The following is a 14,691-nucleotide window of genomic DNA, read 5'->3' as shown; positions in this document are numbered from 1 at the left end:
TCTGTATAACTATGCATGTGACAAATGAAGAATCTTGAATCTTCTTCTTTCAGCTGCTCTCTTTAGGGGTCACCACAGTGGACCATCTGCCTCCATTTGACCTCGTCTCCTTGTCCTCCTCTGCCACGCCAATGCTCTGCCTGTCCTCCTTCACTACATCCATCAATCTTCTCTGTGGTCATCCTCCTTCGTTTTCCTCCTGCCTGGGAGCAACATCTTCAGCATTCTGTGTCCAGTATATCCAGTATCCTTCCACTGCAAGTGTCCAAACCTGTCCTAGAACCAGGTTTTGACTTTTTGGGCTGCTTAGGGGTTTTGTAGTTTTATTTTTTGATAAGCACGTCATGGTCCTGGGTCAGTTTACGTAGTCTTTTAAGTTTTTTGAGACACTGCTTTGTGTATTTCTAGTGTATTAGCTTTTGTTCTTAGTTCCCAGTAACTTAAGAGTTTAATTCCTCCCTTTGTAGTCCTCCCTGCTGTGTCAGGTCACCTGTATTAAGTTTATTCATGTGTCAGTGTCTTCCCTGTTCAGTTATCACTCTTCCTGTGTTTGTTGTTCTGTGTGTGTTGCCTTTAGTTTTGCTTCCTGTGTCTCATCTTCTGTGATTTCATTTACCGGTGTCTCATCCTGCCCAGCTGTCTCCACTTCCCATAACCAACGTCCTGTGTATATATTGTCTCAGTCTCCCTTTTTCCTTTGTCATGGTGTCAGTTCAGTTTTCCTTCATGTCTCGCAGCTCCAGGATTAGGTCTCAGAGTCTGGTTAGTTTTAAGTTTCTTTCTGTACCTTTTTTTTCCTAACTTTGGATTTTATTCAAATCAACCTAAAATGTCTAACCTTTTGCTAATAAATTTTCCCCTTGAATTTGTTATTTCTTAATGTTTATAGGTCTTCATTCCCTTAACTGATACAAGTTGCTTTTAACTTAGTTCCATGCTAACTTAGTTCTGTGCTCTTGCTCTCATGACCTTTAGGTTCCTTCTGTCTTTTTTATACAGGATTTGGTAAAACTCCTTTTGTTTATGCTGTTATGGCTATGCTCCTGTTGTCTGTGCCTTTGGGTCCCTGACGGCTTTAGATGATGGGTTGGGTTTTTCCCCCCTTTTGGATTTCCAATTCTGTCCTTTCAATCTTGTCTCCATGTTTGTCCATGTTCTGTGTCAAGCTTGTATGTGTTTGTCAGTGTTAGTTATTTTTTTCTATATGATTTTGACAGTCTCTTGTCACCAGTGCTTTGGTTAGTTCTAGTTCTCCGTCTCGTCATTAGTCTCAGCAGTTCTGCCACCTTTTGCCTGTTCCTTGTTATCTTATGTTTGTATATATTGTCATTTTAGGCTTGGCTCTTGGCTCTTGGCTCTTTGTCACATTCTACCTCCCCGCTCATGTTTTCTCCTGAAAGATTCCTAGCTGTAAATGATTTTTTTCCTGACCTGCTTTACGTTTATTTTGTAAGAGCTCAACAATAAAACTACCTTTTAGTTTGTAACTTGTTTCCAAGTCTTGCATTTTGTTTCCAACTTGTGCCTGCCACACAAACTGCCAGGACACAAACCATATCAGCCTTGCTTCTTTAACTTTGTCTCCAAACTGCTCAACATAAAGTTGTCTCTCTTGTGAATTTGTTTCTGATCTTTTCCATTCTGGTCACTCACACACATCAAATCAAACTGTTGTCTTTTTGTCAGTGCCATCATCTCCAAACAGCACATCACAGCAGGTCTCACTACCATCTTCCTTTTCACTCTTGCTGCTATCCTTCTATCACTAATCACCCAACACTCGTCTCTACCACTCTCCTCATCTGCTTTGTTTGTTGGTTTGGATAAACAGATCACTACAACTTCTCCTTGCGTGTCCATCTTTCATTTCATTCAACCTTACTAAAGCAACATGAAGACAACTGTAAAGTTTATAAGCATTTAACAAAAGACAGAAATCCATTAATCATAGGTTCTCACAAACTGACTGGATGGGGTCATTGTGTAATAAGCACACTCGTCATTCAACAGTCGTTTCAAGATCAAGGTCAGGAAGTACAAGAATACATCTTGGTTATGCATCTGGACACACCATCTACCATGATACCTTGGGTCATGGTGTTGGTATCATGGTTTTTTTTGACGTACATCGGGTTATGAAACCCAGAGTTTATATAACTGTAAACTCTCAAGTTAGCACTGGACGTCAGCTAGAAGTGATAAACCAAGTGGTGTTGGCTTCTCCACAGAACCATGGGAATTGATTATTCACTTGATCGTGGTGATAGTGACTTCTCCACCACACCACAGGGTCAGTGCTATCGCCTTGTAGCAAGAGTTTGAATCCATTCGAATATTCTCCCGTGTCTGTTTAGTTGCTCCTGCTTCCTCTCACAGCCCAATGACATGTTAGGCGATTCTAAATTGGCCGTTGGTGTGAATGGTTGGCTATATGTCTGTGTTAGCCTTCAGATAGACTGGCAACCTGTTCAGCGTGCACCACACACCTTTGCCCTTTGCTAGTTTGAATAGACCAAAATCTAACTGTGACCCTGAATTATATTGGAAGAAGAGGATGGATGAAGGTGAACTTTACAGGCTCAAAGTTATTATGTTGGTTTTACTGTTATTCAGTTCTTGGATGATGTTTTTATGTTGCTATGCAGACCCAGTTACACATACGCGTACAAGGACACACAGCACTAAATATGTAGTGCTATGTGTCCTGGAAAAATTCAACCTTTGTAGCACTTTTATAAACTAATAGTGTTTAGATGCACATCCATCACCATGTCCTGCCATGAATACCATGATTTGTGCATGGTATACGTTAGGGACAGCTATCGCAACCACTTAGCTAACAATTGGTGCTTTTTTCCCTTCTAGAACAAAACCCAAAGTTTTTACTTTCTCAATGATTATCTGCTTGTCATTTAACAGATTTTATTAGGTGATTAATGTAACTTTAACTTCAAAAAAATACTGTCTTTGGCCTACTTTTCAACATTTCCATCTGACTCATTTTAAGATAAGGTTCTGGTAAATGAGATCATTAATATGCATGGTAGGCTACATAATTATACCATGCTAAAATGCTGAGACTAAAGCTGCATGCCTCAAGAAAACAGTCACAATCCTCAGCTGATGACCCTTGAGGAAGAATAATGAAACAAAATTATTACTGCATCAGAAAATAACCCTATTTTGATCTTTAAGTTACAGTTAGAGGCCATCACAATTTAAGTGATAGATCTTATAAGCAAGAACGAAAGCACAACCTGGTTGAACTAACCATTCATGTTCCAAGTCAAAGCTACTGTTCGGATTTCAGGTGAGCCAGGAGAGCTCTTGAGTTCTATAATTTTACAGTCATTGATATATGATATGATGTAAATAAAAGAGTATAAAGATTCAACATTTGCATGTGGCTGAAAGTCAATATTACATATAGTTCAACATACTGCTCTTGCTCATTTAAACACAACACTTTACTACACTTCCTGCATACCTCAGCACCTCCAAAAGCTTTCTTGCCATTTTCCCAAGTCAGATATTCTCAGAGGAGCTTCCCTGCTGAGACACAGCCACACTTTAAAGCTTCATACCAGAACTGAAGACTATAGCAACTTTTGACATCTCTGTGACACATCTGTAAATATTCACTATTTCCAGAAGAGGCTGGCAAGTTTCCACATGCTTGACATTCTATGTCCATCATGGATTTCCTCTGAAACAATGCTTCCCAGACTTCATAGGTCAACTATCAGCCTTGGATACAAACAGGATCCCAAATATGGGTCACAGCTTTCTTTTTCTATTCTTTTCTACAACAAATGTTTTCATGCATAAGGATTTCAAATGGGAACTATCATTTTACATCTCTAGTATGTTTACTGACTTCAGTAAATTAGCTAAATTTTGCATATCTATTAAAACACTTAAACAATATTAGAATAAATCATTTGTTTTTGGTGTCACAAGCCATGAGTGCATGCATTTGAGGATTTGGGCAGGTTTGAGCTGAAAAGTAGCTCTACCTTGTAGCTTGCATATAAGCAACCGTGTGTCATGATTAGTGTGGAGAATGACTTCCTACCTGGTGTAATTTCTTACTTTTTGTGAAAATGTTAGCTTGAACCCTTTAGCATTTAGCTAACAGTCATTATTTCTTAGCACTTATCTATAAGTTGACATTCTGTCACTGTCCTTATTTATTATTACTTGGAATCTCCTGCTCACCTTCCCCACTTTATATGTAAAGTAATTTAGTTTTCTAGGTTTGTAGTATTTGCAGGCTTCCCAACACGTTAGGTAACATTACATCCCATCCCATCTTTTATCAGTTTGGTTCCGACTTAAAAGTGCAAACAGGCCAAAAGTATTTCCTCTTTCTCGCCAATCCTGACAGCTATACCCAAATAAGGAAGGAGGAAAAGAAGTACATCTGAGCCTGAAATATGAAAATAGACAAAACTGAGCAGCCATAATACTCTAAGATGACTTCAGATTATAACATCGGGCTCATCTCTGCCAAGCGCTGCCTCGCTGTAAATGATTCAGTTGTTCCCAGCAGCAAGGAGTTCTGCAGTGTTTCCACATTAGGAGCTAATCCTTTTGAAGATGAAATACCTTCTGAATGTATCTCTCACTTGGCTACAGCACAGTGCCAACAAGGATCAAATAGACTGCTTTGTTCTCAAGTAATAAGTCATTGAGGGGATATGCCAGAATATGTATGATCACATTAATTGCGTGGCTGCTAAAGTAAAAGTACTTCCCTCTATTATCTCAACATGCCACAGTACTGAGCAGTCAACAGTTCTAATAGTGGTTTCCCTCTGCCTGGCCAAAGAGGCCCTTCTATCACCGCTCAGCAGCCACGGGGCACCGCCGGCATAATAGCAATCTCATTCACCACCACCCAGAGCTCAGCTGGCAACCCAAACAGGCTTTCCATCATGACTAGGACACGGCACAAGAAGATATTTAAATGGAGTGGACAATTAAGATGGATCAGGGTGTTCAGTATTGGGCTAAAACAAATATGCAAGGGGGTGCATTTGTAATAACAATGAGAGAAGGGTTGCATTGCTAATTTGTTTTGACAGGGAAATGACTAACAAAAAAAAATATGTGCAACATTACATTTAGATATTATATACTGTAGTTCTTTAAAATGCTTCAACAATAATTCTGTATAAATAACAGAAAAATACATTTCTGACTGGCTTGTAAATGAAATGCTATTGCTGCGTTTTTTCTTTCATTTTTTTTCCAAAATGCAAACTTTCGATTTAAAATAGATGACTCTGCAGAGAATTTACCACTATACCACAGACATGTTGGTTTTCAGGAGGCAGAAGTGACCCTCTCTGGATGAGACCTTGGTTAGCAGACTGGATCTGTAGTATGTTAGGAGGCAAGGCACAGACATACATATTTGCTACAGTGCTGCATAACAGAATAAATAATGTAAGGTTTCCACTTGGCAAAACTGAAGAAAAAAACTTTCTTGATGGTGTTAATGTCACAGCAAATCGTGTTATTTGTTAAACTGTCAAACGATTCCCCAGAAGACACCAACACCACAAACCCAATGATGCGGTCCAGTTCAGAGACTCATATGACTCAAGCAGAGGTGGGTGAGTGGATCCAAATATCGATAGTAGCAAAACCAATGCTGGTAATGGATTTTTTCCTAGAAAAGAGCAATATTCTTTAAACATGCACTAAAAAATGTCTGAAGCTTTTTGTGTTGACTGTCATATCACATATTCATATTTAGCCTATAGAACATTTAAACAATAGAAGTTGACCCAAACTGCTTTAGAGACAGACACATTTCCCAAAACCTGGTTTTAAAATACATAAAAAGCTGAAAGATGTGTTTTGTTGTGTTAACTAATTATTGTGGAAAGTAAAAAGTCATATTGATTTAGTGCTCATTAAAAAGTGTTCAGAATTTCTAAATTCATCTCATTAATCATTACATACTACTCTCTCCTACATGAACTGCCTTTAGACTCTATCCGTAGAGAGCATGCTTTTCTCTGTGCCAGCCTGTAAACATATATTTAATGCTGCTAAACTTGGGCATTTTAACAAGAGAGTCCATGGAGAGCCCTGTTTGGAGCCAGCCTCCAGTTGCCACTCCAGGAACTGCAGTTTCTGGCACTTCCATGTTGGTTTTTATTTTTCAGCCCCAGTGGTTGCTACTTGATAATAAACTTAGGATTACATTTACTTTGGTATAAAATAAATGTCATGTAAGTCATGCAAATATTGCAAAATTTGTATTTTTGTCTATAATTTAAGGTGTCTGCTTTGGACTATTCTGTCAGTTATTTTAATAAATACTGCATTTATTTGCTTTAGTGTTCACTTGGAGAACAGGAGATTTCGAGGGATGTTTTGGCAAGTATTGTATGAAGAATAGAACATTTTATTCTTGACTATCTAATAGATTGAGTTAGCCAACTAAAAGCTTCATTTGAACATTTTAACTATAACACAGGTTCTCATCAGTGGATTGAGCTTTGATCAGTTTCAGAATATTAAATTTCAAAGTGACTTTTGGGCAAAGATAGATGAGAAGCCCTGTTCATTTCTCAATTAATACAAAGAAAAAATGCTGCTGAGAATGTCGCCTTCCTACTTATGAATGAAACTAAGAGATCATTTCAGATATTCCTATAGGTACAAAAACCAGAAGAATGTGAAGAATATTACACATTTTTGATCCAATCACTCTCACGGAAGAAAAAAAAAGTAATCTAAACCTTCCTAAGTTCCTAAACACATTATGATGGTATAATAATAAATATCAGCTTTGCAGACTGACAGGACTTTAGAGAATTTGTTGAGGGCATAGTTCATATTCAATTAAGAAATGAGTATGTAGCCAGTATGGTGGAATAAATAAGTCTAGTACACACTAGTTCGTACAAAGCCAGATCATTGGAATTAGAAGAGATAATAAGGACTAAGTGATGAATATGAGTCACTCAAGCTGCACTGTGAACGGAGGCGTGAAGCCAACTGTAGCATGCAGGCAGCAGTACTCTCCGCTCTGCCAGCACTGGGAAAAGGGAGGATTCAGAGATCCGCAGCTCATGACCGCCTTCAGTGTGTGTAGCCTGATTTTTGTGGCGTTACCGATAGCCTTAAACACCTCCAGCAGCATCACTCTGCTGTGGACGGTCGCTTAGGAAGCATCGATTATTCGGCGTCGTTTCTGGTCAGGATTGTCCTGCAGTGACCACCGACTGACTGCTGGACTGCAGCGAGCATTTGAACCCCCATCAGTGGTGCCCAGCGTACCCCGAGAGCTCAGACATGCCATCTGTGTCGACTGGAAACGTTGCGGTGTGCTCCGAAATTCGCTTTACTACTTGAGGGAATCAAAGTTGGTGCAATGGAGACTTCCGGGAGTGATGCGGCGGACGCGTACTTAAGAAAAGCCGAAGACAGAGATTACGATCTTGAGCATCTGCCTCCACTGCTGGAGGATGAGGTGAGAGGGAGCGGGGTTTTTAAAATGAAGAAGTTATAACTAAACATTGGCGTTTGTTTGTTTTAAAAAGATACCGGTGTCGATTGCTTGGAGCATCCAAATGATATGAAACAGCCTCTTTTTGTGTTTCCTAGAAAGCTGCTGGTTGAAATTCTTAATCCTCTTAGTGGTTAAAGTCAGCCAGAGAAACGTTCTTAGGGCCTTAACATTTACGATGATTTAAGACAAACAAGGGATCAGAATCGACTTGCTCACTGTTTAAATGCGAGTAAAAGTCAAAATGTACTCCAGAAATAATTTTAATACCTAGACTTAAAATGTTTCAGGTTTTATCTGCAAAACAGTCTAGTATATTTAGAGTAACCCATTTCCTGCCAGGATAGCAGAAAATACATCTGGAAGGGAATGGGTGGAGAAGGGTTTGGTGTTGTGGACGGAATTTAATATACTTGTTGACTTTTTTTTTCTTTTTCGGACACACTGGGTTATGTTGCATATCTGACATATCTGTTTAAGGTAATCTCTCTGCTCTATGGTGTGGAAGATAAAAAACAACTTTTGGAAATTCACATTAAACCAAATTCTCAATACTTTATATAATGGTACAAGACAGCCTTCCTAAAGAGTGCTTCCAAAGAGCTCCCATTGGGAATGATTGAGGATGCCCACCTTATGTGTAAAATAAAATAGGGTTCCAAATTTAAACCATCAGCAGTCTTTAGTGTTTCTTTGTCAAATTGAATAAACTTTTTGTATTTTATTTATTTTTTAAACAGAGTTTCAAATGATGCATGATGAAGGAATACCATGTTCTGAGGATTTTGTTTGTTGCTGTTATGAGCACTTCTTCAAGTGCCAGAATTGAAAATTGTCCTCCTCTCCCTCAAGTACGTTGTCTCTGTGTGCATCTTTACACCATAATACAGGAGAACAAGCCCTCTCTTTTGCCTTTCCTCCCATTACTGCAGTGCAAAGACATGCACCACACCAAGAGCCTCACCAGAACCTTGAAAATCAGAGGCAAACTTATATAGGACAGCACATTTAACTTGAGGGGGGTGAGAGAAACTAACGTTCCCCTGCACTGTTCTCAAGGGAAACTGTCTATTTATGGGGCGGCTGCTGCTGCTGCTGCTGCTTGAAGTGGGACTTTTCTGTCCTGTAATTTGGCTCTACCCCACTCGATCACATCAGTATGCTTTGTTCGCAATCTGTTGCAACTCTGCTGCACCTACAAGACAGTCGTAAATCAAAACAGATAGGCCCTTCTTGTGCAATCAAAGATAAAGCAGTGATTGTCAGTGAGAGCAGAGCTGTAGATTATCAGAGAACAGAAGCGTTAAGACCTTCGGAGTTAGAGAAAAATGAAGCTGCTGTGATATAAATACTGTCATGAAAGAAGAAAAAAAATCGTCCATGGTTGTTAAAGTGCTAGATATAGTGTGACAATCACTTCTTTATGACACCGCCTCCACGCACACACACGCACTCGTTCTCCACTTCCACTCTTCTGCCTGAGTTAAGGCCAGCTTTTGTGTCCACTTGCAAACTGTAGAGAAGTTCCTGTAATAATCAGACCGCAGCATTATGCTTAATGCTTCATGGAATTTGTGAGATCACTGCGTCTGCTGGGGTAAATGGGGCCAGTGGAACACAGACGATGCAGTGTGTTGCTACAGGTCTGTAGATTCACTCCATGGAATTAAGCGTGCAGGATGCTATATTATACCAGATATTTTCAGCTGTTAGCGCTAATGAATGAATGAATGAAGGCAAACATATCTTGTAAAGCCTTCAACTTTAGATTATGTAGCGTCTTAGTTACAGTCATTTGTAAGTTCGAGTTATCTTTTTCAGTGTTAATCAAGGCATGAGTCAGTTTCCAAGTAAAGACCCGTAGGGGCATATAAACACTGAACATGTTTACGTGGCAAAGATTTAGTTCCACATAAAAATGAGACTTATATTGTAATTATTACAATGAGTGTCAGAGTGTCCGTTTTTATTACAGTCAAAGTCAAATGTAGTCAACGTTTGTGACGGTGAAGTCAAGCCTGGAAGCCTTTTTGTGGCTAACAAGCTGTGCCAGGCTCCTGCAGATACATCCTGAGACAGAGACCGGACACTCAAAGAATCAAACTGAATTTCTCAGAGACATCTGCAACAGGAAACCCTTTTTAAAAAATCTTTATTATTGGGGTAAAGTCAGCAAACTTTTTAAAGTAATCCTTTAAATGCTTAAAATAACAGAAAACAATGCCTCACAAGATGTCAGTTGAATGGTAAGAAGACTGGTACCTACAGTACCAACAGGAAATGTGTCATTCTGGCTTAAAAGCTACTTTTCAATTCAACATCATGTTTTGGTTATTGCTCCTTAATGTTAATGCATCAATCTTACCTACATGAAGGACCTGTTGAGGTGGGAAAGTTCACATTGAATCTGAGTTTAAGATGTATAAGGTAACATCAAAGTTTGGAAGCCAGCCATGATCCATTATCACCAGCCGACAAGCTGGATCCAACCTGTGAATCAAATTAATGTGGCTCCTAATATAGTCCAATTTTTTTTTTAAATTTTGATTGGTTTTAAGTCTAGGGTTCCATTTCTATAAAACACACTCGTCAAGGTATTTAATAAATTAAAGACTAATGTGTACAGAAAGTACAATAGAGACCATAAAAGAATGACAAGGGGTTGAATTTCAAAACCTGCCATGTCTCTGCTATGCAAAGCCAAACATTGTGAAAGAAAATAAAATAATAAATGGCTGCTTTATGAGTCTCCTTTCTTTCCAAACGTCTGTGAAGCTTCTTAGTCATCCAGGTCATCGTAGTCTAAGGAGCTTGGAAAGAAAAGCGTCTGGACTTCTTTAAGTTGCTTGAAGACGTTTCACCTCTCATCCGAGAAGCTTCTTCAGTTCTAGGGTCAAATGGTGGAGAGTCCCAGATTTAAGCCCATGTAGCCAGTGTATCAGAAAAACTCAGGAGAGTCTTCTCCAAGCACGACATCCCAGTATATTTCAGACCCAGCAACACACTCAGACAGAAACGGGTTCATCCCAAAGACAAAACTCCTAAACAGAAACTTAACGATGTGGTGTATGCTGTACAGTGCAGCGAGGAATGCCCAGACCTCCACATTGGAGAGACCAAACAGCCACTTCAAAAAAGTATGGCATAACATAGAAGAGCCACCTCCATGGGACAAGACTCGGTGGTCCATCTGCATCTAAAGGACAAAGGTCACTCTTTCGAGGATGTCAATGTACATATTTTGGACAAAGAAGACAGATGGTTTGAAAGAGGAGTAAAAGAAGCCATTTATGTCCACTGTGAGCGACCATCTTTGAACAGAGGTGGTGGTTTACGACACCAACTCTCTGCCATCTATAATCCAGTTTTGAGTTCCCTCCCCAGACGCCTTAACGCCCACTCACATCCTGGGCCATCTGACCTCAGGAAATCACATGATAGCGTGGGGCCAGGTTTCACAATGAGCTCACCCGAAACCCTGGCTGATTGTGACCTACACTCGTTTTCACACCTTGGCTCATGTGATTAGGTAGAGGATCATTAGGGGGCCTTTGTCCCTCTCGGTGTGTTGCTCCCACAGAGCTTATCTGGGACTCTCCACCATTTGACCTTAGAACTGAAGAAGCTTCTCGGATGAGAGGTGAAATGTGTTCAAGCAACTTAAATAAGTCCAGACGCTTTTCTTTCCAAGCTCCTTAGACTTTCTTTCCAAACCTTTAAACAAAATGTTTTTTTTTAAATAACTATCATTTGCGCCATATTTCATGTTCCAAAAATCATCTGTCATGAATTAAATAAGATTTAGATGCAAAAGCAAACATAATCTTTATGTGTTACTTACATTAATCGATCGATGGATCAGTTAATATATCATAATATCCTTAGGAAGTGTTGTGCACAACCACTGAGAAACTAAATACTAATACAGAACCATATTTTTTATACACCAGTTTAAAAATTACCATACACTGCCTCAAGGGGCGGGACCGCGCTCATCCTTAGTGGCTCCAGCAGACTGTTGATCTGTGCTCCTGTCCCATACGTGAGGCATTCGCCAATCCCTCGTCTCCTTATTTCTTTTTACTTTTTTTTTTTCTCCTGTTTATTATTATTGTTATTTTTTCTGTTTGGTTTCTTTTTTTCTTTTCGGGTCTGGGCGGAGATAATAACCCCATACATATAGACTATTTTATTTAGCCATTTATAATCCGAATACTTGTTTTAGCTGCGGGCGGGCAGCTATTTCACGTTACTGATGAAGAAAAGACTCGTACTCTGGTCCAGCATCTTTCTATGTCCAAGTTGGAAAATTTGCTTGCGCCCCCTGCTGGGCGTTGGAGACCTTTGCCTGACCTCCATACTCACTGGTTTCTTGACGGTTCTGTTTCTTGTAAATAGTTTTTTGTTAATTGTTAGCAAAGCAGGACGTTTGTTTTTCTATGTGTATTTTACTTGCCACTGGTGTTGTAGAGCAGTGTTTGGGAGCCCTACATATCAGCTATGCTTTGGTCACCGGTGGGTTCCATGCTTATTTCAAATATTGTATGATAAGTGATAATTCAGTGTTAAATGTTTGTTCCTGGAATGTAGGAGGTATACATAACCCTATTAAACGGAAGAAAATATTGAGTTTTCTTAAGAGGGAGACTGTCCATGTTGCCTTGTTGCAAGAAACTCACCTGTCTCCTCAGGAGCATCTAAAACTGAAACGTGATTGGGTTGGTCAAGTTTTTAGTTCCTCCTTTACGAGTAAGAGCCGCGGTGCAGCCATTTTAATACATAAACACCTACTGCTGACAGTTGACCAAACAATTTGTGATAAGTCTGGTAGATATGTTTCCTTAAAGGGCACCCTAGGTGGTCAGGCGGTGCCATTTCTGAATATTTACTTTCCACCAGTACAGTCTAACGACTTTATTGCTCATACTTTCTCTTCCTTTTCTGATTGGGTTTGTGATAATTCTGTGATAGCCGGTGATTTTAACTGTTATTTTTCTACAACTAAGGACAGATCCCCTCCTAAACAAATTCAAATGTCTACAAGGGCCAAAGCACTTTTAGATACTTGTAACGAACTTGATCTGGTTGATACCTGGCGGACTCTTCATCCTAACGATAAAGAATTTACTTTTTTTCCCGGTGTTCATAGAACAAGTAGTAGAATCGATCTCGTTTTCACCCCCAAACGATCACTGGGAAACATTTTGAGATGTACAATAGGCGATATTATTATATCAGATCATGTTTTGTTCAGCTAAGTGATCTAAATCCTGTCCCTCGGTCTCATACCTGGAGATTTAACAATTTTTTGATTCATGACCCATCCATCCATCCATCCCATTCGCTCCGCTTATCCTTTTCAGGGTCGCGGGGGGTGCTGGAGCCTATCCCAGCTGTCATAGGGCGAGAGGCGGGGTACACCCTGGACAGGTCGCCAGTCTGTCGCAGGGCTAACACACAGGGACAGACAACCATTCACACTCACATTCACTCGCACATTCACACCTAGTGGCAATTTGGATTATCCAATTAACCTATCCCCACAAGCTGCATGTCTTTGGACGGTGGGAGGAAGCCGGAGTACCCGGAGAGAACCCACGCAAACACGGGGAGAACATGCAAACTCCACACAGAAAGACCCCGGCCTGATGGTGGAATTGAACTCAGGACCTTCTTGCTGTGCTAACCACCGTGCCACCGTGCAAAATTCGAAATATTTTTAAATGATCAGCTCGAACATTTTTTAAAGGTCAATGCAACCCCTGAAGTTTCTCCAGGCCTGCTTTGGGACACCCTGAAGGCTTACACCCGTGGACTGATTATATCATATTCAGCAGGCCTGAAGCGGAAAAATCAGATGGAACAACGGAAATTAGAACTGGAATTTGCACGAACTGCAAGCTAAACATAATGAATCACCTTCAGAGCAATTAAGGAATGAAATTCAGGTGGTTAAAACAGCTTTGGAGGCACTATTAACAAGAAAGGCTGAGAAATCTCTTTTCTTCATGAGGCAGAGGTTATATGAGTTTGCTAATAAACCTAACCGCTATCTGGCTCTCTTCTATGAGAGTTGTGCTTACCTCCGTATCTGCAATCTCTCATAATAAGGGTGCTGGTTGTAATATCCCATGTGTTAGAGACTCATCTGGTTTACCTAAATATGACAATTTAATTATTAATGATACTTTTAAAACTTTTTATAAGCAGTTATATACCTCCCAGTTTAAATCAACATTGGAACAAGGTATGCATCACTTCTTCTTAGGACTAAATTTACCTAAAGTTACTGAAATCCAAAGGGATGATTTATGTAAACCTATAACGCAAAGTGAAATTTTGAAAGTTATTCAGATGCTTCCAAATAACAAAGCCCCGGGTCCAGACGGGTTCACGGGGGAATTTTTTAAGAAATTTAGTAAGATTCTGACTTCCCCACTGTATAAGATGCTTCTGTCCTCTTTTGAGGCAGGCACTCTTCCCCCCCTCCTTAATGGAGGCTAATATTTCGCTAATTCTGAAGAAGGGGAAACCTCCAGAAGAATGCGCCTCCTATAGGCCTATATCTGTTTTAAATCTTGATTTGAAGATACTTGCTAAGGTCCTAGCTATACGTCTTGAGCCAATACTACCTTCGATCGTTAAGAATGATCAAACTGGTTTTATACGGGGGCGGTATTCCACACATAGCGTGAGGCGCCTACTTAACATTATTCAGCACTCATCTTTGTTTAACCCTGAGGCTCTAGTCATCTCACTTGATGCTGAAAAGGCCTTTGACCGTCTGGAATGGCCGTTTCTTCTTATCACACTTCAAGAATTTGGTCTAGGTGACAACTTCGTTAAATGGATCCAGATACTTTATACTTCCCCTCTTTCGGCAGTGATTACCAATGGTTATAGGTCGGACAATTTCAGTATCGAACGTGGCAGTCGACAGGGCTGTCCGCTGAGCCCTTTGTTATTCGCCCTGGCTATGGAACCCCTTGCCACAGCCATTAGGAAGGATGCTGCTATTGAAGGACTCTGTTTGAACAATTCTCAACATAAGATTTCACTTTATGCAGATGACGTCTTAATTTTTCTAAATTCTCCTGCTCACTCAATTCCTAGATTAGTTGCGTTAATTTCCCAATACGGCTCCTTCTCAGGCTACAAGATCA

General features: G+C 40.0%; 1 protein-coding gene across 3 annotated transcripts in view; it reads left to right on the top strand.

The window, feature by feature from the left end:
- The first annotated feature begins 6,695 nt into the window (after window positions 1–6,695).
- LOC102313995 (kinase non-catalytic C-lobe domain-containing protein 1) overlaps window positions 6,696–14,691 on the top strand; it is a 61,555-nt gene continuing 53,559 nt past the window's right edge. For 2 of the 3 annotated variants that reach the window (XM_042225373.1, XM_005933584.3), the window contains exon 1: window positions 6,698–7,492. In XM_042225373.1, coding sequence (XP_042081307.1) covers window positions 7,394–7,492 — 99 coding nt within the window. In that variant the 5' untranslated portion in view covers window positions 6,698–7,393. Of the gene's footprint in view, window positions 7,493–14,691 lie in introns of all 3 variants that reach the window. The other variant, XM_042225374.1, reaches the window with a different exon arrangement.

The sequence above is a fragment of the Haplochromis burtoni genome, unplaced genomic scaffold, assembly GCF_018398535.1.
Source record: "Haplochromis burtoni strain Fernald_Lab_line unplaced genomic scaffold, NCSU_Asbu1 Contig_170, whole genome shotgun sequence".
Lineage (NCBI taxonomy): Eukaryota > Metazoa > Chordata > Actinopteri > Cichliformes > Cichlidae > Haplochromis > Haplochromis burtoni.
This window is presented reverse-complemented; position numbering and strand designations above follow the sequence as displayed.